This window comes from Pangasianodon hypophthalmus, chromosome 8 (assembly GCF_027358585.1).
Source record: "Pangasianodon hypophthalmus isolate fPanHyp1 chromosome 8, fPanHyp1.pri, whole genome shotgun sequence".
Lineage (NCBI taxonomy): Eukaryota > Metazoa > Chordata > Actinopteri > Siluriformes > Pangasiidae > Pangasianodon > Pangasianodon hypophthalmus.
Window position 1 is genome coordinate 6,223,144 of NC_069717.1, and position 23,378 is coordinate 6,246,521.

Sequence of the window (23,378 nt, forward strand, 5' to 3'; positions counted from 1 at the left end):
ATTTCTTACTTCTGGTGGTGAAATACAGAAAAAACTTATAGCAATGAAGGCTTTACACAGGAGATATAAAATTTATGAGTATATGATGCACTTACTGTCCATCAGGAAATTCACTCTCCTCTGTTTCATGACGCCTTCACGCTGAGGAGGAAGTGAGGGATGATGTTTCGTTGCTAAGTGCGTGATTGAAGTGCGGGAATGTCCATTTTTTTCACTCAGTGTAAAGTGATGGCATGTAAAGTTGAATTAGTATGCTTGCAGCCGTGTATTATATAAGTCCATCTAGGCATAAACTCTCATCTTATTCAGATGAGAATATTTCAGACAGTAAGATGTCATTTTAAGTGACATTTCAATACTGTGATTCATGTCTGTATTGATGTTAGGGCATTTTTTAAAAAAATAAATTACTACCATTTACTCACCTGTGTTCTGAACGCTAATGCCATGCCATACACACACAGCTTTGTGCTGGCTCATCCCACATCCTGCTCCTGTTGTACGCACCATAAGTTATTTCAGGGCTTGCTAATTAATCAGCGTGAATTCATCTGGCTGCCTGGTGTTTATTAATAAACTCCTCTCCCACAGGAGACAAAGGGACTCTCATGGGATCAATAACACTTACCTGCAGTGGAGAAGTAGAACAGAATGGCTTAGTGTTTGATGAATGCGTCCTTTACTTCCGTCTGTTAGGATTTTCCAGTTAAGTGTGAAGGGACAAACACTGCTCTGACGGCATTTTACAAGAAATATATGGCCTGCTGTGGTACTTCAGCAAGGTATGTTACAGGGTTTCAGTAGAGGCACACAATCATTTTGATTTATATGCTAATATGCTTTCCTTTATAAACAGATGTTTATAAAGAAGTGATTTGTTTAATTATCCGTTGTTCAACTGGAGACGTGTTAACTGAAAAACTGTGATTTCTGAGAAGAAGAAGCATTTGCCGTAGTGAGAAGGACATGAACCAAAACAGTTCAGGGTAGATGATCTGGCTAATGGTAGAACAGTTTTTACTAGGCAGATTAATTAGCATAAATGGATGACAGACAATTTTTCCAGAATCAGGAGCACTGAGGTAGATGGAAACACTGATGAAACTGAGCAAAATAAAGTCAGGTACAAAACCAGCATATAATTCTTACTACATGTAGTCACCTAGTGGTTAAACCTTTTGAGAAAATAAATATGTTAGCCAGACTTGATGCTGAAACTTTGGGTATAACTGGCTGACATTTTGTCAAGGGTGCAAACATAACATGCTGCTAGCACTTTTGCATTAAGTTTATGTATTAGCAATACTTAGCTACCACAAGTAGTTTTCTGGGTAACCAAAACATGGAACTGGGCAGCACACTGAGGCTTTTACTTGCCAGTGGGCTAGCTAATAAATGTGTAATTTGTCCATCTCTGCAATCACAATTTTGATTTATGGATGAGAAAACATTCCACCTGGAATCTGAGAACTAAAGAGGATTTTGATTCATTTCATTCTTATCTTGAAGCCATTGTGCTTACAGCTACTGTAGATGATTTTAAAAACAGCTTGACTATGCTTTATTTACATCCTGATAGCCATCAATAAAAAGATGCTCACAAGAAAAATGTCTCTTGGACTGTCCTTGACTCTAGCCAGCAGCTAAAAATGCAAGGAGACTGACCTTCCTGTCTATCTTTTCTTGCATGTCTATACAAGAGTACCCTATAAATGAATGAGAAGCAAAGCAGTAGCTTGATAGCATATCAAATAAGCCTTGGAGTGTGGTGGAGGTAGTTTATGCATGTTAAGCATCCAGTAGTAGGACAAAAATTTCAGACCAAAGGTTCAGTTCAAGTGTTGCACATGACACATTGCCCAACAAAATAGTAGAAATACAAAGTGCATAGTTATAGCTTTAACATAAATAACAGGTTTATATAATTACGCTCATTCTAATATGTTATCGCTCCTAAGTCACAGGGACTTGTATGGCAAATGTGCCACAAGTTGCTAAGAAAAAATGGACAAAAACATGCTGTTATTTAACATTGAAAAGCATAAAGCGTGAGTTAGGACAAGTTTATTTAACATTTGTGGAAGGAGTCTCCAGTGTTAGTGCTTTGTAATAGTCAGTATGTTTTCTTTAGGACAGATGATTTTGTGCTTTCTAGTTTCTCTGTAATATGACAATCTGTGTTTTGTCTTATTCACTTAAAGAGAGAGAAAAGAGAGGCCGATAAGGGAACGACTGTTTATATCCACTATAACATAAGTGATAACAGGAACTAGCTTCTTTCATGGATATTCCATAACATTAAATGTAACTATAAATGGTTAAAATGTGCAATGTGTCATGCTTGAATGTAGACTACATGGCTGTTATATGAACAGATATTTGATTAAGTCAAGCACTTCATTTAATGGATTCAGCGAGTGTAGGTATTGCTATATTTCTTGGTTTGGATTCAAGCATGTACCAGCTAGCATGGAACAAAAGCACTGCAGCTGTACTCCGCTATCTTTTCTTACCAATGCCCTGTGCTTGTGCATATATTTGGAAGCAAGGCCTTTTCGGAGAATTTTGCTCTGAGAATTAACGTATTGGTTTCCATTAAACAATGAAATCATTAGATACTGATGGGAAAATGGTTAATGGAAACTATTCAACCAGTTCTCATTAGGAAGTGTATTTTGTTCAGCTGAAAAGTGGTTGATTAAAGAAAACAGCCTCTTTTGTTGGTTAAGTTGGTAGAAGTTGCCAGGAACTGCTAATATCACTTACGTCAGCTTAAATTGTGGCGGCTATTAGAGTTTAGAAATTGAACCAGCAGTGTGAATGGCTTCTGAGGCGAAATAGCTTTTGTTGTAATGAAGTGGCTTTTAAAGCTCTGGCTGAAGACATTCACTGTGCTTTCTATTCATCAGCCCCCTACTACCAACTACAAATAATGCTTTGAGGTTAACTCAATCTCTAGCTTTGCAGACAAAAGAAATTATTTTTTTTGACTTTTTTTGACTTATCTTGATCTTATAGGTTTCATACATTTGTGTGAAAATTTCTAGGGAGTGGTTTCCAAGAACACCAAACAGAATGCCAATTAAAAATCCCACTGTGCAGTATTAGTAAGCTTGATTGCATGGCTGAGGCATGGGCTCTGTTTCCTGGCGTGTTCAAATGTGTTATATTGTGAAAATCAATTTTTTTTTTTGCCTGCACAGATTTTTTTTTTCAGTTTTGTGTTTTTTAGACCAGCAGCAACACTATCAGTTTCCTATGTAGCTCATACATTGAGACAGTCTTCACTTCACAATTCCTAAGATCCTAACTGTTTTTAAATGTAGCTAGATAAGCAAATGAAAAAAGACAGATAATCGTAAACCCACACTAAGTCTGTTGATGAAAAGAAAACCCAGAAAACATTCATTTTCCCTAACTGATCAAGTTAAAAACGGATTGTAAACTAAAATGGGCAAAAGAAGACTCAACATACTGTCACTGCTGGCCATGGAATTGAAGATTGTTAAAGAGCTGGACTTTGTCAATTAGTTGGATGAGTTTATGTGGTGAAAAGCAAGAAAATAGTGTTTGCCACAATTTTTTCAGTTTTTGCTGTTTATGTAGACTATAAGAAGTTGCAGCATCACTTTCGTATGCAGCTAATATGGTGATCTTTTTGTTTTCTAACATTCACTAGGAATATCAATTGAACTGAAGCATAGAAGTATATCTTTGAGTGGAGATACACTATATGGCCAGAGGTTTGTGGACACCTGACCATCACCTGACCATATGTGCTTTTTGAACATGCCATTCCAGATTTAGTCTCTCTTTGCTATTATTATAACCTCCACTCTTCTAAGAAGGCTTTCCACTAGATTTTGGAGCGTGGCTCTGGGGATTTGTGCATTCAGTCACAAGAGCATTAGTGAGGTCAGGCCCTGATGTTGAGCGAGGAAGCCTGGTGTGTAGTCAGTGTTCCAGTTCATCCCAAAAGTGATCAGTGGGGTTGAGATCAGGGCTCTGTGCAGGCCACTCTAGTTCTTCCAACCCAACCTTGGCAAACCATGTCTACATGCAGCTTGCTTTGTGCACAGTGGCATTGTCATACTGGGACAAGGTTGGACTAGGCCCCATTGTTCCAGTGAAGGAAAATCCTAATGCTACAGCATGCATTCTAGGCAGTTGTGTCATGTGTCGCAGAATTGGTGTCTAGGTCTGTAGGTATTGGTGTGTCGGTCTGAATGTCTAATCAATGAGTGGTCATTTGGGTCCCAACTGTTTTTAACTGGATTAACATGGATCACCGTAAACCCACACTAAGTGTGCTGATGAAAAGTGTGAAGTGTGCTTCATGTTCCCTTATGGGTCCGATTAAAAATAAACTGAACTGAACTAAGACTCAACATGCTGTGACTGCTGGCCATTGATTCAGAGCTTGTTAAAGAGCTAAACTTTCATGATTTTTTTGGATCAGCTTGTGAGGTGAAAAACAAGAAAGAAGCCACTTCCCTATGGTAAGACTGCCATCTGAGTATTGTCAAAACTACTCAAATTCTCAGAACGGATGTGAAGTGCAGTAACGTGTGTTTTATTTTGCATGTGTCAATTCCTGATCCTCATCCGTCCCTGTAGCATGAATCTCAGGCCTCATTGTGGCTCAGAGTGATGGCTCTTAAACAAGGACTGCGTGTATAATTAAGTCTCACGGTCTTGGTTTCAGCTGACTGATTGTGGATGAGTGTGAAATATGGCTGAGTCTCCAGCTGATGGACGGCTTTTGCTCCTCTCTTGCTGTGTATTAAATATCCATCATAGGAGTGTGACGAAAGAGAGGGCAGAGAAAATCTGACTGAACACACACAGCACAACTCAGGAGCAGAACAGGAGAATGATTGCAGGGCACAAAAAACTCTCAGAATTGATTGTTTATCAGAATGGTATCAATCTATTTCTCCAAGTGTCTGATGTTGCGTGTGAGTGATAAGCTCTTCTTGGTGGGAATGTCATTTGGTTCATTAATATGTGATGCACTTTTTGATGTGTTTATTGGTGTGTTTCATTTTCCAACAGGTATCACATTAGTAATCATATTAACACTGGTTATAAGATGCATATTTATGCTAATTAAGTTTTAATAACAGCACAACTGTGACTCAGTGTCAGCTGAGGCTGACAACAAATAAGGCAAATAACAGGTTTATATTAACGGGCTTGTTCTAAAACTTTATTGTTTCTATAGTAACAACTTACACTGGAACATGTATCCACACAAATGGATTAAAGAATGTGTGCACTTTTTTGATATGGTAATATTTTCTGTGAGGAGACATTCATTTAACATTTTTAGAAGGAGTCTTCAAAGTTAGCAATATGTAACAGTCAGAGCTAAAGCTGTTGCTTTAATTTTTCAGACACAGTAGAGTTGTCTGGATGGAGGATATTAGAATTTGCAGTTTCTCTGTAACATGACAAGCTACATTTTTTTTATCTTAAAGAAAGAGAGGCTGGTGAAGGAACGACTATATATATAGCTGCTGTGACGTAAATGATAACAGGAACAAACTTGTTTCGTGCACATTCCACGACATTAAACATAACTATAATGGATAAAATTTGTCGAATTGTTGTGGTATAAGAGGAATAAAACACTTGCAGTGTGCTTTTATAGGAAAATAATCAACTTTTGGGTAGTTACGGTGACTCCTCTTCATGCCTGGACAAAAATCACTCTGCCCCATTGTTGATGATGCTCCTGTAACAGCATGCCACAAATGTCTTATTGTCTTATTCCTTATGTGGCATATTCTTTTCCTTAATATGTATTTTTCCTTTATATATATATATATATATATATATATATATATATATACACACACACACATATATATATGTTATATTGAAATATATGTTAAAATATATGTTAGAAGTGTTATAGGTGTCAGCGATGGAGTCAATTTGTTTTGCTTCAGATTTGAAGAAAGTAAATATACTCCATTGACAACATTTTTAGACTGAATAAATTGAGTTGACCCCAAAACTGGTAGAAGTGCTGTTCCTGAAAACCAGAAACCTGATCCTGAATTAGAGTTCCAGTTTTAAGCTGCTTTATTTATCCAGACCCAGAACCTTTCCCGAAGGACACTCAGTGAAAGTATCTGTCTTTCAGGACCAATCAATGTGAGCAGGAGCTTGAGAGGGTGTTGGATCTGATTTCCATCTGTAAGCACCACTTTATCTCTCAAGCAGTGATGGAGAACAGCATGTGGTTCCTTCAAGAGCGAATGCAGTAGTGGAGAGCAGGCATGTCTAAACCAGCGTCTTCATTACAGAGTGCCACACGTGTGTGTGTGCAGTACACCACAGGGGAGCATAAACACAGCTGGAACCTGCTGTACAGCAGTTCACCCTCTATAATGTGGCTCAGTCTGTTGGCTCTGAAGGATTTGCTCATTAGGGCAGTTATATACTGCATCGCACGATCATTCCCTTATAGACTGCACAGATTTCCTGCACCAGATCTTGTGCCAGTATGAGAGGAGTTAACCTTAATTCATACTTGTTAGCTAGCTGTCTATCTTTTGGAGTGAAGATTATGAAGACTATGTCTTACAAATATAGTATGTTGCAAAAATTCTGCTTGGTAAGGTAACTAGTAGATGAACTTTAAAAAAAAACCCCAAAAAACATTGAAATAATCCTGGCACATATGATAATATACTGTATAATGCCCGTAAAAATTGACTAATTATCTTTAGCCATCATGGATGATGCTACTGTTTCAATTCCAGCAGCTGTGGTGTGAGCAGGAGAGCGCTACCAATACAGGACAGTCACCATTGTCTGCTTGAAAAGTTTCTAGATCTTGTTTTGCTAGGCTCTTTTAAGGGTTTTAATTGGCCAGTATGAAGTGAGTAAGTTGGTAACACTGCTAGAAATAGACTTATTAATTTTATATCTGCTTCATACTGATAATAAGAATATAGATCATAATAAGAAATTAGGTACATTTAATGTTGATCACTAACATAATTTCTGCAGTGAAAGTGAACATATCAATAAACAGGACAGAAGTTGGTAAGTTTATAGCCATTTACTGGGTACTTATTGTGCTATTTGATGAAGCATGACTTTTACAATGAATGGCCCATTTGCACAATTACTGTTTCATCCAACTGTCAGGCCCAGGAGGCAAAAAGCAGTGAAAAGTTAAAGGGTAATAATATCCAGACATTGTTCCTGTAGTCATTAAACCAGGGCCAGTGGCTTAATGGAATCCATTATTGAACTCATCCATATAAGTCTCTGAGGCACAATTGTAAACAAGTGTGGGAGAAAATCACAACATTTAAAAAGCACGAGTCTTTGTCTTTGCCTCCCACTAAACTCTAGAGCTGAATCTAGAGCTGAATTTCATCAGTAATGGTGTGTTCTTTACACTTAGTATGTCATATATTCAGTGTGACGTCTTGATGCCCTCCACAAAGGCTTTAGGAATTTTTGATTCTTTTCAAAGCAGGTGGCATTGGCCTTCACCTAAAGGAGCTACAAAATGGCAGTGACCTCTGATCATTGACGTCCAATGATTTGTACACCAAATACACAGCAGGTAAAGGGTGGAGCTCAAATTTAGATGCTATTAGGAGAAGGTAAGGGAAGGAAAGCTGCCTGTTTTTATACCTCTGAGTGACTTTGACAGCTGTCTTCTGGGACTGTGGACACCAGGATAGAAATCAGGTGTGGACAAACCAATTAGTGCCAGCATTCTACAGTCATAACGAGTTGTCGTTTCATCAGCCTGGGACATAATAGTCCAAAACCAGCATCCTAATCAAGGACACAGAGAGAGCTGCCTCTATACCACTCACTCCATTTTGCCTCCATCAAATGTTAAAAGCTCATCACAATTTTCTTGGAAAATGAGGTAAATCTCCCGAGGCACCCACTTTATTTGAGAAATGCAATCAGGAAAAAAAAAGTCCCAAATGGATTTTCAAGTGGTTGTTTTCTTAAAACCAGGGTCCAAAGGCAAGACAACTTGCATTCTAGTCATGTACAAAGACAATTACACAAGAATATACACAAATGCACAAGGCACAAGATGATGTTTTGGGGTCTTGGTTCTCAGTGGAGCCAACACACTTATCATTGAGAAATATGAATGTGTGTGTGTGTGCGCATATGTGCCTTGCTAAACCAACAAAGCTCACTTTGAATTTGTCTGATGCATTTTTCCATTTATATGAAGTTACTGGAACCTTTACATCCGCCACTCTCTGTGCCCTTCATTAGAAACTTTTCATCCTTGCTGGTTTGTGTGAATCTAATTGTCAATTCTCAAACAAAAAATCATGTTCTTGGTACACACTTTTCTGGTGTGAGTTGTATATATATATATATATATATATATATATATATATATATATATATATATATATATATATATATATATATATATATATATATATATATAATGAGTTGTTATTGGTCTTGAGAATTCTTCCTGAGCCTGATTCATGTGTGTAAGACATGCCAGTAATCAATGCCTTTAAAGTTCTCTCTCTCGTTCTCTGTGTGTGTCTGTGTGTGTGTATGTATATATGTCTGTATGTATATATGTCTATATATATACATACATACACACACAGACACATACATGTACATATATACATTAAACATATAATATAACATTAAAACCACTGATAGGTGACGCGAATAACATTGATTATCTCGTTACAATGGCTGTTAAGGGGTTGAATATATGACACCTTTCTATCATAGCCAGCATTAATTTTTTCAGCAATTTGTGCTACAGTACTTCTTCTGTGGGATTGGACCAGACGGGCTAGCCTTCACACCCCACGTGCAGCACTGGGCACCCATAACCCTGTCGCTGGTTCACTGGTTGTCCTACCTTGGGCCACTTGGGTTAGGTACTAACCACAGCATATTGGGAAAACCCCACAAGACCTGACATTTTGGAGGTGCTCTGACCCAGTGCTATAGCCATCACAATTTGGCCCTTGTCAAAGTCGCTCAGATCCTTACGCTTGCCCATTTTTCCTGCTTCCAACACATCAACTTTGAGAACTGACCATTCCTTTGCTGCCTAATAGATCCCACCCCCTGACAGGTGCCATTGTGACGAGATAATCAATGTTATTCACTTCACCTGTCAGTGGTATTAATATTATTGATGTATGTTATTACTGTTATGACTGACCGGTGTATATACAAGTGCAAAAGTTTGCATTCCCTTAAGTAATTTAAAGGACATTTTATTTTAAACAACAGTGTGTTGGTGGACAATTCAGTAGACTATGAGAAGTAGCATAGTGTCCAGGCAGAAAGTTTTTTTTATAACTTTATAACTTTTTGTTTCTTTTAACCTGATTTACACTGAAAGACTGCAATCAAACTTGAGTTCGTGGTACCTGTTTTGCTGTTTCTCTTGTGTGATTATGGATCTTCCTGATGGCTGACCAGAAACCAAAGGGGGTGCAAACATTTGCACTCAGCTGTATATCTCGGTTCCTCTTTAGTACATATTGATCATAAGAGGATATGTGTTTATCTCTGTTTGTTTGAATGAGAAGATTGTGACAGAAAGAGTAGAAGTGGAGCAGTTTGACAGCCTGAAGCATGAGAAAGATCTCCCTGTGCTCACTTTAGTAAGCATTTATCATCTCAAACCTGCTAATGAAGTTGTACTCTCCAAGCTGGCCCTCACTGTCCTGATATTCATTATATGTGTGTGTGTGGTGTGGTGTTTCTGCCTGCAGAACTGACACTCACTGGATATTTTATTTTTTTTTTTTTCACCGTACAGTTTACACTCTAGGGACTGTTATGTGTGAAAATCTCAGGAGATCAGCAGTTTCTGAAATACTCAAACCAGCCCATCTGGCACCAACTACCATGCCATGGTCAAAGACACCGAGATCACATTTTTTTCCACATTCTGATGTTTGACGTAAACATTACTTGAAGCTCTTGACCTACATCTGCATGATTTTATGCATTGCACTGCTGTCACATGATTGGCTGATTGGATAATTGCATGAAAGTACAGGTGTACTGGTGATCCTGTATGTGCATATAAGATTCTGAAAACTACAGGATTTTCCTGAAATACATTTTGTTACTTCACCTAACTGTTCAATAAATTGATCAAAGTGTAACATTCACTGCATGAAGAAATCATTATCTAAACCTAAATTTAAAAACAAAATAAAACAAAAAAAATCATTTACACACGTTTTGGTGATATATATTTATGCCTTCTAGAAATAGATATCAAACAGTATTGTTGGCAGAAAAACTCCAGACATTTTTCAGCATTTTTGCTCTTTTCTATCGTCTAACTGCAGCGACATATGATGGGTTTTCCCAGCCCACCAAGCATTTGCTCTGTTAAGCATTGGATGAGCTACAGTTATGTCAGTGTGATCCCCCTTTGCTGCTTATTACTATCAACTGCAAACTGTAAGGAAGCTGTGCATTTGTAAAGCTATTTTCCACACCACAGCTAATCCATTGCAACTGTCCATATTACATATTATATAATCCATATTACAAGGTAGGGTTTATGTGTTTTTTTTTGGTTTTTTTTAGAGTACACCAGTGGGTAATGCAGGGATGAGTGGTCTTACGTTGGAGCTGCCATAATCCAGGGCGACTGATGTTGCTTTCAGGGATTTGTTCCCTGTCCAGGTCTAATTTACGGAGCAGCTGGAGCCTGACCATTTTTTTTTTAATTTGCACTTTGCTGTAGTTTTTGAGCACTATTGGTATGTATGGATGACGCTTTGCTTTCTGTCAGAGTTTCAGAGCTTGTTCGGTATTTATAGCACATCCGATGCATTTCACAGATAGCTTAAGATTTCAGCTTTTATCAGTGCAGTGCCATGCTACCTGCCAGATGCTGTTATCATATCTGTGTGCAGTAGAGCTTGGTTTTCAAGAACGCGAGAGGTCACTCCTCAAGCTTGGAATTGTACTGCAGCTATAATTACAGCACTTTTTGCAACACTTTCTGACCTGCTCTTGTAAACTCTGTGTCATGTAAATCTGAACACCAGGGAGAAGAAAACACCTGCTGCATATGTTACCTCTCCCATCAGCCTGTGTAAGTCTGGGAAAGCAGCTGTGTGTGTTAAGGCCTGATAAGAAAAATATACTCAACATATTAAGACAAGATCATTTTAAGATTAGCATCTCTCCAGAAGCTCTACGATTTTATCTGATGATGAGGCACACTATTCTAAAGTACTTTGTGTCATTGATGCATTAAAATAAATGGATTCCATTATATCACTGTGCTCTTTGAAAAATGATATTTCATCAGCCTACTATTCATACATCTGTTTTGTCCATGCTCACATATACAACGTTGGCTGTTTCTTCCATGACTCATCCAGCCACATATCCATCTAATGAGTGAAACAATCCATTATCCAGATTTAGGAACATGTGAGTGCTAGTTTGGAAAAACAAATCCAGCAGCATTTTAGTTTCTTAGCAGACATATAATTTATATCATATCTAATTCTTGTTTATGAATTCATCCATAGCTCAGTCTCTGTATTTCTGTGTTTTAACATGTTAATTCATTCATTCATTTTCTTTCCACCTATATCCACCTATATCTTCTTTAAGGGCAATGAATCCTTGATGATGCTGATAGTGGAGACATCAAAGCATTTATCAGATAGAGGAAAATAACCTCTTTGGCAATTCCTGATAATGACAAGGACAAAACTGGATTGAGAAACAGTATACCAACCCCAAAATATTCAATTATCAGCTGTCCTGTGGCTGGAAATGACAAAGATAAAGGGCTCGATAATGATCCTGCCATGGAAAAAGATGTTATACACCGATCAGCCATAACATTAAAACCACTGACAGGTGAAGTGAAAAACACTGATTATTTTATTACAATGGCTTGTTACCTGTCAAGGAGTGGGATATTTTAGGCAGCAAGTCAACAGTCAGTTCTCGAAGTTGATGTGTTGGAAGCAGGAAAAATGGGCAAGCATAAGGATCTGAGCGACTTTGACAAGGGCCAAATTGTGATGGCTAGATGAATCAGTGTAGTCTGTATTGTGGTTCTTAACGTGATGATCTCTGTTTTCACATCATATATTTTGTTTACATTGCCATCTCCTTTTGTTTCTGTTTGTTATTCCTACCTTGCCCTGTTCTGTCAATGTTTTACCCAATTGTGTTCACCTATTCTTGAGTAGGTTGTCTATTTATACCCTTCTGTGCTGTAGTACCTTTGCAGGGTCCTATTGCGCATTCAAGGCATTAAGCTCAAGCCTTGTTTCTCTAGTGCCTTGTTTTTCAGTTCAGTGTTTTCTGGTATTGGCTCTCTCTTGCTATTTATGACATTCGATTATCCTCGTTTAATGCTTTGCACACAGTGTTTGAAAACCCCAACAACACGCATACACTTTGTGCAATCCTACCTGGGCAACACCTATTACCAGGCCATCAAAATTTTAGTGCCACTGCTGTGATGAGAATGATCCACCACCCAAATTATATCTGTCAGTGATGGTCCTATGGTGGTCTCTTTCCACTGATGGATGGAGTAGAGGGTGTCTGACAAATTGTGTGTAGCAGCAGATGGGCTACAATCTACAAATTGAGCAAATAAACTGACAGTGTAGTGCTTATAACAAAGATATTGCAGTGTGTGTGAGATGTAATACATAGGAGTGGGAATCTTTATACCCCCTGTGATTCAATGCGATTTTGATTCAGAGTGCCACAATGTAATTATCAAATGATACTCAATACGTCTTGACACATATCAAGCCTATACATGGTAGCTTTTTTTTTTTTTTTTTTTTTTTTTTTTTTTTTTTTTTACTGGGGGACTACTTTTTATTTGAAACCATAAAGTATAATACTGTACGTTCTGCAGTTTCAACAATGTCGTAGGGCCTCAAATCTTTTGCAAGTGCAAGTAATTCACTTTACCGTTTTCACTGAATTATGTGGAAGCTTTGCCACTTACTTGGGCAGAAGATTATTTTCCCCACCTCTGGAAAGAATTGTGTGTTGAAGTTAATCTGATCTTGCTGAGCATCACCAAGAAAACTCACACCACTAAGCGGTTAATAATGGTTAATAATTTGACTATTTTTTTCTTTTTAAGAGTGTAACCCTGACGTATGGGAGCTTTGTTTTACTATACTGCTGCATTTGGATCAGTATATTACAGTTTGAAGAGAACAGTAGCACATGATGGACAGAGGATGAAGTTTAATGGGAAGCTTATCAATCACTGACCCATAATTCAAGCTCACACAATGAATCGCCACTTTCAGATGGGAAAGTAATTGAGGATACGAATCAGTATGGGAGGAACAAAGGAAGCTAAGGCTCTTTACAACAGCTTTCCATCTCCTCAATGAACCTTTTTTCTTCAAAGTGCACCACACTTTATTTAACTTTACATCAAAAGCCAAGGTGAGGTGAATCTGTGACTCAAGGCTTCTCTCTGCGATTCTCCTCTGACTCTAAGGTGAACCTGACACCTTATCTTCACCTCCCTGAATAAGTAATCATGGCCACCGTAGCGTAGTCTTCACTCATGTGTCAGTGCAGTTGACCTTCACTCTGCTTCTGCTCTCCTTGCATTCTGTGTCAGTTCATATTTTTTAACTTTCCTGCTGACACGTAAAGGTTCTTATCTTTAGAAGTTCACATAAAATAAAATACTGACCATACATGGTTGAGCATCAGCAAGTCACCATTGTCAGGGCCACAGGAACCATCTTAACAGGAAGAAAATAGGTCATTTGTCATCACTGTATTTCTTTTGGGTGCAATTTGGGGTTTGTTAGTAAACTGCATAAGATGCTTCATCTGTCCCATAGAACACTATTTTGGATTATCTTCACTTTCACGGATAGTGGAGTTGCCCTAATGAGGCACTTTGTCTCTGACACCACTGATTCCACGACAAACAAATTTGCAAGGATATCAATACTGTTTATAAAAAATCTTTAGAATGATAACACCATGTGAGGTATGAGATCCATCAGAAGTCATATAATTAGTTGAATTGAGTCAACCTATGTGCAATTAAAGTGTCATGTGATCTCAATATAAATACAGCTCTTCCTGGAAGGCCTCAGAGTTTGTTAGAGAACATACCTAAAAACGAAATCACGAAGAGCTATCAGAGAAGTCCAGGACAAAGTTTTTGAATAGTATTAATCAGAGTTTGGTTATAAAAAACATCCAAAACTTTGGATGTTAAATTCATTATTTAAAAAAAACAAAGAATACATGACTCTGACTAGAGGAGGCCGTCCACCAAAAGTGGAGTGCCCGGGTATGGATCGAATTACACAGAGAACCAACCAAGAGGCCAAGGGTATCTCGAAAGGAGCTGGAGAGATCTAAAGCTCAGATGAGAGAAACTATACATAAGGATAACCATAGCCCAGACACTACAGAAGGATAACCATAGCCCAGACACTAAAGACTCAGCAGACACATGGAAAAAGGTTCTCTGGTCTGATGAGATCAACATTTACTTTTTTAGCCTTGGCGCAAAGCATTAAATTTGGCAAAACCTCATGCTGCTCATCACAGTGAAGCATGCTGGAGGTAGCATCATGTTGTGGGGATCCTGAGACCAGGAACTTGGTCATGATTGAATGCAAGATGGATGGAGCTAAATACAGAACAATCCTAGAAGAAAACCTGTTCCAGTTACAAGAGGGCAGAGGTTCACCTTTCGAAAGGACAACCGTAAGCATACTGGCAAAGTTACACCCGAATGGTTCAAAACAAACAATCTGAGTGTGTTAGAATGTCCCAGTCAAAGCCCAAACCTCAATCTGATTGAAAATATGTGGTAAGACTCAGTAATTCCTTTATACCAGCACTCTCCATTCAGTCTGACAGAGCTTGAGCAATTGTGCCAAGAAAAATGGGCAAGAATATCAGGATCCAGATGTTCAAAGTTGATAGAAACATATCCCAAAGGACTTGCAGCAGTTATTCCAACCCAGGGGCGAATTGTTACAATTGAAAATATTTTGCATTTTCAAATGGTAGACGTATTATGTATATCAAATGGTAAGAAACAGTAATGAAGTCTATTTCAGTTCCAGCTTATAGAAAAAAATCAAGGGTGTTGAATACTTATCAAGGCACTGTATTTAAGAAGTCTTTCTTAAATAGATAAAGAAGATTCTTTACTTTTTCACTTTTTTTACTTTTTTCAAGACATTTTTTTTTCAAGACAGTTTTGTTCACTAAGCTTTTTGTAAGAACATGTGAATTTCTGCATTTCTGGAAGACACTGTCATGGCAAAAAAAGGTATGCCAAATAAAAGATTGAAGTCTTTACTAATTCATGCAATTCTTTTTAAGACGTTTGACAAGAAGATATAAAAGGAAGCAAGGAAACAAGTACATATCATTCTAATTAATACAATCTTCAGTAAGCTTTAAAAGGCTTATACCAAACAAAATAGAAGCAGCAAGGCTGTTTTTAAGTCTTTGGTTTTCTAAGCAGCAATGGCATATGTTTCTTAATGAATATAAGCATCTCTGCATTTCTGGAATACAGTCTGTTCCTCTTTTCATCTAATATGTGCACTGCCTGTCAACACTCATTCAAGAAGCACAAAGGAAGACAAGCTATTTCTGACAGAAACTGCTTTTATTCCTCTTCCAGAGACCCAGTGGGACTGTGCTTCTTTTGAGTTGATCATGAAGGTAGACGTTCAGCTCAGCTGCTGTTGGCTCCTTCCTGTTCTAATCATTGCTTTTATCTGCATTGAGAATTTCCTCATGCAATTCTTGCAGTCTGAGTTTCTGCTCGTAATAATTGCTGCAGTCGAAATTCTTGCAGTTCACAAAACTGGAATTTATGGGATGGGTGCAATTTCAGAAAGCTTTTGCCTCATAGACTAATGCATAGTGATGCATAACTTGACGACCTCAATATGGGAAAAAAAGGAATGTGGTATGATGAGTCAATTTAACTATAGTTCCTATTCTGGAGAGATTTGTTTTTGGAGGAAGCCAAATGAGGCCTTCAACCCACACTGTCTGCTGGGGTCCATAATGATTTGCGCAGCCATCTCATGGTCCAATGATTGCTTTGCATGATCATATAACAGGGAGCAAATATGAGGCAATTTTACATAACTAGGTGCACATTATGCAAACACTCTTTTCTAATGATGTTTCCATATTCTGGAAAAATTACCACTATACATACTGATAAAATTATTTGAGTGGCTTGTTGTACACCAGGATGATGGTTTTCAACAGTATCTTCCATGGCCTCCCCAGGATGATTGTGTTCAGTAGTCCCTTCCATGGCCTTCTCAATCACCAGATTTTACAGTTCTAGCAACCATCAACAAAGTCACAAAGTGGCCATATGATGTAGTATTTCATATAAATGGCATATACATGTGGCCATCGATTCCTTTTCTTTCTTTCTTTTTTTTTTTTTTGATTTTTTTCCTCATTTTCTTCCCAATTTGGGCTTGCCAATTCCCACCCACTCTCCCCATCACACAACTACCAACTGGAGAGGGTGGGTCAAACACATACTTCCTCAAAGACCTTCGCAAGTTTTTGAACTGCTGTTCATACTGCGTCACAGGGCAGTGTTGCACACTCAGAGGAAATCCCTGTCTGCCCTGTTCTGCATACATGAGCTCAGAGGTGCCTATGATTGGCTAGTGTCACTGGTTGACAGAGAGAAAGTATACAATCCCTCCTACTCTGAGATCGTGGCCAACTTTGCTCTCTTGCTTCCGGCCATGGCTGTGGCAGTGTCAGTAATGGAACTAATGATCTTTCTGCGATAGGGAAATCCTTTCCTGTTGCTGCACTTTGGAGACCTCTTTTCTTCTTGCCTCAACCATGTCAATGCACATTGTAGCTTGCTGTGTAAGCTCCAGATTGTGACTACATTCAGAGCTACAGGTAACCTGTCCTGCAAGTCTCCTTTCACCTCTTGGTTGCGGTGGGTGTATGTTTTAACAGAGCCATTCAGTACTTCATGCTCTGTCTCGAAGTTAGCTATGAACTGTTCTGTTGCTCAGTATGCACTTAGTTCTCAGTCCTTTACCTGCAATCTGTGGGTCTGTGGATATGTGCTGCTAGTGTTGTTGACTGCAGTTTAGTTTAATTAGGAATTAACCTGGGTTAGTGTGTACTGTTAATTACTTGATAAAATATGCTGTGTACCAAGACAGTGCATCTAAAGCACACTGAATTGCCACATAGCCTTTACAAATGTAAATGAGTTCTCAAATGTCTAATAAGGTTTATAGTATTGAAGACTTGACCTTTATCTTAGAAGACATCTGGAAGACTTGCTGTACAGAAAAAGACATGTTGCTGTATTCTGGTAATGACATATAGTAAATTCAGGGCATATATTTTGTGTCATGAAAAAATCTTTTTTTCCCCCCCATTGGCCCATTTTGAGTCTTCTGATGAAAATAGATAGATTGTCTACACTCTGTTGATTCTTTGCACTCTGTCTGAAGATCAGTGACATAAAGACAAGACTTCACAGGGTACTGTAACATAGACACAGCATTCTTTCTCAGTGTCAAGAGATTTCAGAATCCAGTGTAGGATCACAAAAACTGATATTACTGCACATTAGGATCCTGGTTTTCAAACTTGTGTCTGAGTCAAAGTTATTTCATTTTTTCTATTTATTTTACAGTTAAAGAGGTTCCTTGGAATTTATTTTACAGTTAAAGTTTGAGAACCCTTGCTGTAAGCAACGCTGCTGTGAATCTGTACAGAATACAGAAACAGAAGCTGCTCTGCATGCTGCAGGGCGTTATGAGATGAGTTCTGCAGATCTTTAATAAATAAATAAATAAACAGATATGGCCGTTTCGTTTTCCCTGAGCCTCAGAGTTTGTCATCAAATCTTTTTTTCTTCATTTGTGACAAGCTCCATTGTTTGTGTATGTACACACTGAGAAAAGAATTGTCAACTCCAGACACTTAACTGAACCGGAATGGATTGAGCCTCAGGACTTATATTAGTATCTTCCCTAGTTCTCTCACACACTTTCGCCCCGGGGGGGATTTTCCCTTGCTGGAGAAGCTGCACAGACAAAGCATCTTGTGTAGTTTATTATTGGAGCCAAGCTCTCACAGGCCCAGAGCAATCACAGAAATCAGCTTAAAGCCTTCCCTGAAGTCACTCGTAAACCCGCCCGAGCTCGTCTACGAGTGTGCACCTGCAGCACATTTTATACAGCGTACTATACACTATGTACATATGTAGAGGCATCTCGATAATCTGTTTAGTCTCATAGCATTTACTTATATAGCATTTAAATTCTGTATACTTAGTGTTTTCAGAATAATATCAGAATGTGTGATAATCATCTTCGCAGATTATGTTTTTGTTATACAATGAAATACAGTGCATCTTTGTGCAGTAATTGGATCTCAGGCAATAAAATTGGCTTTATCTTTCTCTCACAGAGGAGGAGTTGTAGTTACCTGCTGTGCACCATCCTGCTCTTCATTGCCGTGCTACTGGCTCTCACGGTAACAGGCACCATCCTCTTGATGAACCACTCCCAGGCACCCCCAGCCCCCGATGCTCCACCTCTCATCACTACCAATCAAGACGAAGGCAACGCCCTGGTGACGGTGGAGAGAGGTGATGGCTCCCGCATTAACATCTTCATTGAGCCCAACTGCCCCGACTACAACAGCAACTTCCTGCGACTGGAGGGGGTCCAGACGTCACTGCTGCATTCGCTCAGCCACCATGACACAGACCTGAAGTCAGTGAAGGGACAGGAGCGAGGTCTTCTCGTCCAACTGGCTGAGGAGATCTCTAAGCTGTCTGCCCACATTAACCAGCTGAAGGTGGAGTACAGTGCGCTGAGGCAGGGCCAGAGCAGCATCAGCCAGGAGATCAGCATGCTGCAAACTGAGCAGGCCAGGCTCGTCCAGGTGAGACTCTCGTAGACTAAGAGTTGATATAATGGGGGAAATGGATCAAAGACAGAAAGTGTGTCTTCAGACATTCAGCTGTTCCAGCTTATTATTAAGTTAATCACCTTAAGTGGTTACTGGGTTTGGGTGTCTGTCCAGCTGTGCTCATTTACTCACACTCATACTTGAAAATAAAAAAAAAATGCTCAGAGACCAACATCCAATACCATGTCATACGATGACGAAAGTCGTTGTTGCACTAATGAGCAGACAATGCAAATCTGGATGTATTTCACAATTAAATGTACCACTGAAAGCAGGCTGCAAATTGTGCCCTGTGAAAATATCAAGGGGGGTAATACAGCATCTTCCTACAATACCTAATAAAACATCTTAAACAAGCAGCAAAAGCTGCTAGGCTTGGAAAAAAAATGTCTACAGACAATGCTAATGAAAATAACAGCTCTTACTTAGTATGTAGTTCTTCCTTTCGTATACATTATAAAGAGCAAATCTAGTAGAGTAACGTGCATGAATGCACACATGCACTTTTCCTGGCCACTCTGTTGTTATTCTTTCAGCTACTCTCATTAGGGGTCACCACAGCAGATAACCTTCCATTGGAAGCATATTGGTTTGGCAAAGGTTTTATGCCAGATGCCCTTCTTGACACAAACCTCCCCATTTATCCAGGCTTGGGACTGGCACTGAGCATGCATTAGCCTGTGCACCCCTAGTGGCTGGGGTTGGCACTTAGTGTAGGGCTCAAACCCACGATCCTGAGATCAGGAGTCCCATGCTCTACCAAATGAGCTAGCCATGTGCTCTTGCTGGCCTCTATGTAAACCTGGGAAACTAAATAAATGTCCCTGATTGAGTCATAATAAATAGGTTTCTCATTTTGGTATCATGAAAACAATGCTATCAATGCATCCCTAATTTTAAGTTATATTATTTAGTAGCCATGAGGAAAAAAATACGAAAGATATAAAGTTATGAGACTGTGGAATGCAAGCGTTAACCGGCAGATGCTTCCTGAGAGGTTTCGGTTTTTGCTTTTTATATTATTCTATTTAAAGGGAAGTGATAGCTCAGAAGGAGTTCATATCCCAAACAGCCATAGTGGGCCCTTGAGCAAAGGCCTAAAAATAAAAATACACCATACAGTTCTCAGCTCATATTATTCACGACAAGCTTCTATGACTTTTTCCCCATTTTGTCTAGATGAAATTTGCATGCACTTTCTACCACTTGCTTCATAACACAGGTTACTAGGAATAGATTGAATAAGCATCATTGAAATGTATGTGTTCTAAAGTTTTAAGATATGATCACAAGAGCATTAAACACACTACTGATGTCCCCATAATGACATCAGGCCTCATGTCTGTTCTTCCATAAGCACATGGTGCTGTTTATTTTGTTGTCAGTATTAACAGAACATTTATTCATTTCCAAGCAATTGAAAGCTCAAATGCCATGTTTTGGATGCCTAGAAACCTAATTATGGTAAAATGGTAATTATTGTAATATAATAATGTATGGTGAGCTAGTTAGCTAGTTAAGTGCATTAATACAGAATCATGGAAATGAATGAGTAATGAATCCATAGTCCGTACAGAAGTTTCTGATGTAGCATATCATGTCTTCACCCATGAGAAAAAGCCAGCCAGCCAGTCGCTGAACAGCATTTTGGGAATGAGTCTGGCAAACAATTAAAAGGAGCATTTGTTTAAAAAATTATTTATTTCTCTTGGGTATATAAACATCATACATTAATGTGTCCTCTGGTACAGCTTTTGTTAAACGCTTGCTGAACCCAAGTGTTGTAGAGTTTAGTGTTTTTCCCAACACATCTGATTGACTCTTCAGCTAAACAAGTACTTCGATCTTCAGAAACTTCTACCTCTAGGAGTTATTTTGGTGGTTCTACTGGGCAAGGTGATGATTTGAAGAGCACAGATATAACTTGTAATAGCGTTATTTCAGGGTTGGCACTAGACACTGCTGGCAGCCTGAGAGACAGATGGGACCAGCTGCCCAACCATTTAGATCAGCATTTTATGAATTCGGCCAGTGAACTAGGAGCATGCCTTCATTAGATTTCCTCAGACAGGCAATTAAACACCAGGCTCTATCAGCTATCGGCCTGGATGAGCTGTCTCCCTTAAACCCTTGTGGTGTTCCTGGTTATTGTTTGTCATGTTCTCTTAGGTTAATTTTATAATAAGCTGTAGATCCTAGTTTGAAGGACAGCTGAGCTATACTGTTTATATAAGATGCTTTTTCACCTTGAGAAAAAAAACTGTCACAGGTTGTAGCAGATATGAAGCAACGTCAGGATGCAGCACATGAGAAAAATTCAGATGGTGTAATATTTACAGCTCTAAAGCTGGGAGTCGTAATACCATGCTCTGCACCACACTTCGTTGGAGCCTCTAGCATGGCTCAACTTGACCCACCATCCGTCAAGATACAAGGAAGACATGCATCAAGGCCCTTCTCTTTAATGGCACCCCAGTGGTGGAATGGCCTTCCCCTGGATGTCCAAACAGCTGAGTCACTGGCACACTGAGTCACTTTATATCTTCAAATAAAGATTTAAGACAATCCTCTTCACAAAGCACTAAAACAAATACATAGATTTTTTTCAAAATATCAGGAAAAATGCATTTCCATCTACTACCATCTATTTGTTAATTTAATTCAATTTTATTTTAATTTACCCAGTCAAGTTCCTTAATCCAGTGATTCTGTCACTTTTGTTTTTGGCTGTCCCCCTTCCCTCTTATCTCCCCCTAAATCAAACTTCCATTTCTGGAGTTTGCACATATACAGGGTATTACAGTAACCACCAAGCACCTGCCAACTGCACCGAGTCCTGTATAACCCACTACTGTTGTAAACATGTTACATCTCTCTCTGCTGCCACTCCTAGCATGTTTGCAACTTTATCATACGTGAGAGCTATCAAACTCGCAGAAGAACTAAAAAAACAATAGTCTGTTTTTGGATAAGTAGAGCTGCACACTGCCATGCTAATTAGATTTTTTTTTCTGGTTCAGCGCACACGTTTTCTTACAGCCACACTCTTCTTTCAGCATATAACAACAACGTGATAACTACTGACAATATAAGAGATTTTATGGAAAAGTCATTTTCAAAATTAAGTTCAGGCAATTCAGTATTTTTCTTTCATTTTGGATTTTGTCATGTGCACAGGATTAACAAAGATTTTCTGAAAAAAATCTGATTTTCGAAAAAAAAATCTGATTCATTTCCTTTCATTTTTACCACCATTTTTAATGGTCAGTTAATACCATGATGCCATGAAATGCTAATTTTTTTGACTAGGTTATCATACTGTGAACATTTTAAACCATAACACCCCTAGTGAGCATTAGAAATAACAGAATATTCCATGATCTTCAACCTCCAAGAAGACTAAAAGAGAGAGAACTCATCCTCAACCTTCTCTCTCCTCATCTACCAAGAGTGGATGTGAGGATCTGGAGATTCAGCCTTTGAAATCCACTGTTGCTAGCGTGGGCTTCAGAAGCTACACTCTGACCTGGTTTTTCATCAGATCTATAAGATCAATCCTTCCCCATAGCAAGTAGAGGTTTCATCACGTCACAGCCTTACTTCAGGAATTCCTCAGGGTTCAGTTCTTGGTCTACTCTTGTTGTTCATACATACTAAATCACTGAGCAGAGTAAAAAGACTTCTTGTCTTCTCCTACCACTGGTGTGTCTTCCAGAACACTTTCAGAACTATTACTTAGTTTGCAGAGTCCAAATCAGAGTAAAGTCCCTACTTTTGGTTCAGCTGCTAATTGGTTTGGTTGATTTCTCACAGCATATTATTAAACAAACCAAAATATTCTTGTTTGGGCTCAGTTTAGCACCTTGCATCTAAAATAAAATGCTTGCACCCGAAATTGCACAGCCTGATGTGTTTACTTGAAGCAGATGGACTAATTCAGTGTCAAATCACGTTCTCACTAGAATCGAACCACGCTATAGCTACTATAGAGACCACCTTGCTCAGACACTCTCAGATAGTTTTTTTTTTTTGGCCCGCATCCGAGTGTGAGTGCAGTGCTCTCACTTGCCTAAATGAACTGAGCCGAAGTAGAGAATGTATCAGGGGTCGATTCAAACAGACTAAACGCTGTGTATGTGAAAGCACTGTCAGATAGGACTTTCTTTCTGACGTCTCTTCATGGATGAAAACCCATCACTAAAATCTAAACCTTGACAAACTGATCTGATCCACCTACCAGCTAAGAACCCCCTCTCAAACCTCTCAGTCACCACCAGCAGTCCATCCAGCACACAAAGCTTAGAATCCTGACCTGATTTTAGAAAGCACATCAACCACCGGGTCCTGCAGATTCCTCTTCACAGCAGACTGCTGAGTTT

The 23,378-nt window shown here is 38.9% G+C and overlaps 1 protein-coding gene across 1 annotated transcript in view; it reads left to right on the plus strand.

Annotated features, from left to right (window-relative positions):
• Positions 1 to 23,378, plus strand: part of LOC113534918 (fibrinogen C domain-containing protein 1) — an 83,747-nt gene that overhangs the window by 2,701 nt on the left and 57,668 nt on the right. Inside the window, exon 2 of the mRNA XM_053235831.1 lies at positions 18,493 to 18,972. Within this exon, the coding sequence (XP_053091806.1) occupies positions 18,493 to 18,972 (480 nt within the window). The remainder of the gene's footprint in view (positions 1 to 18,492; positions 18,973 to 23,378) is intronic.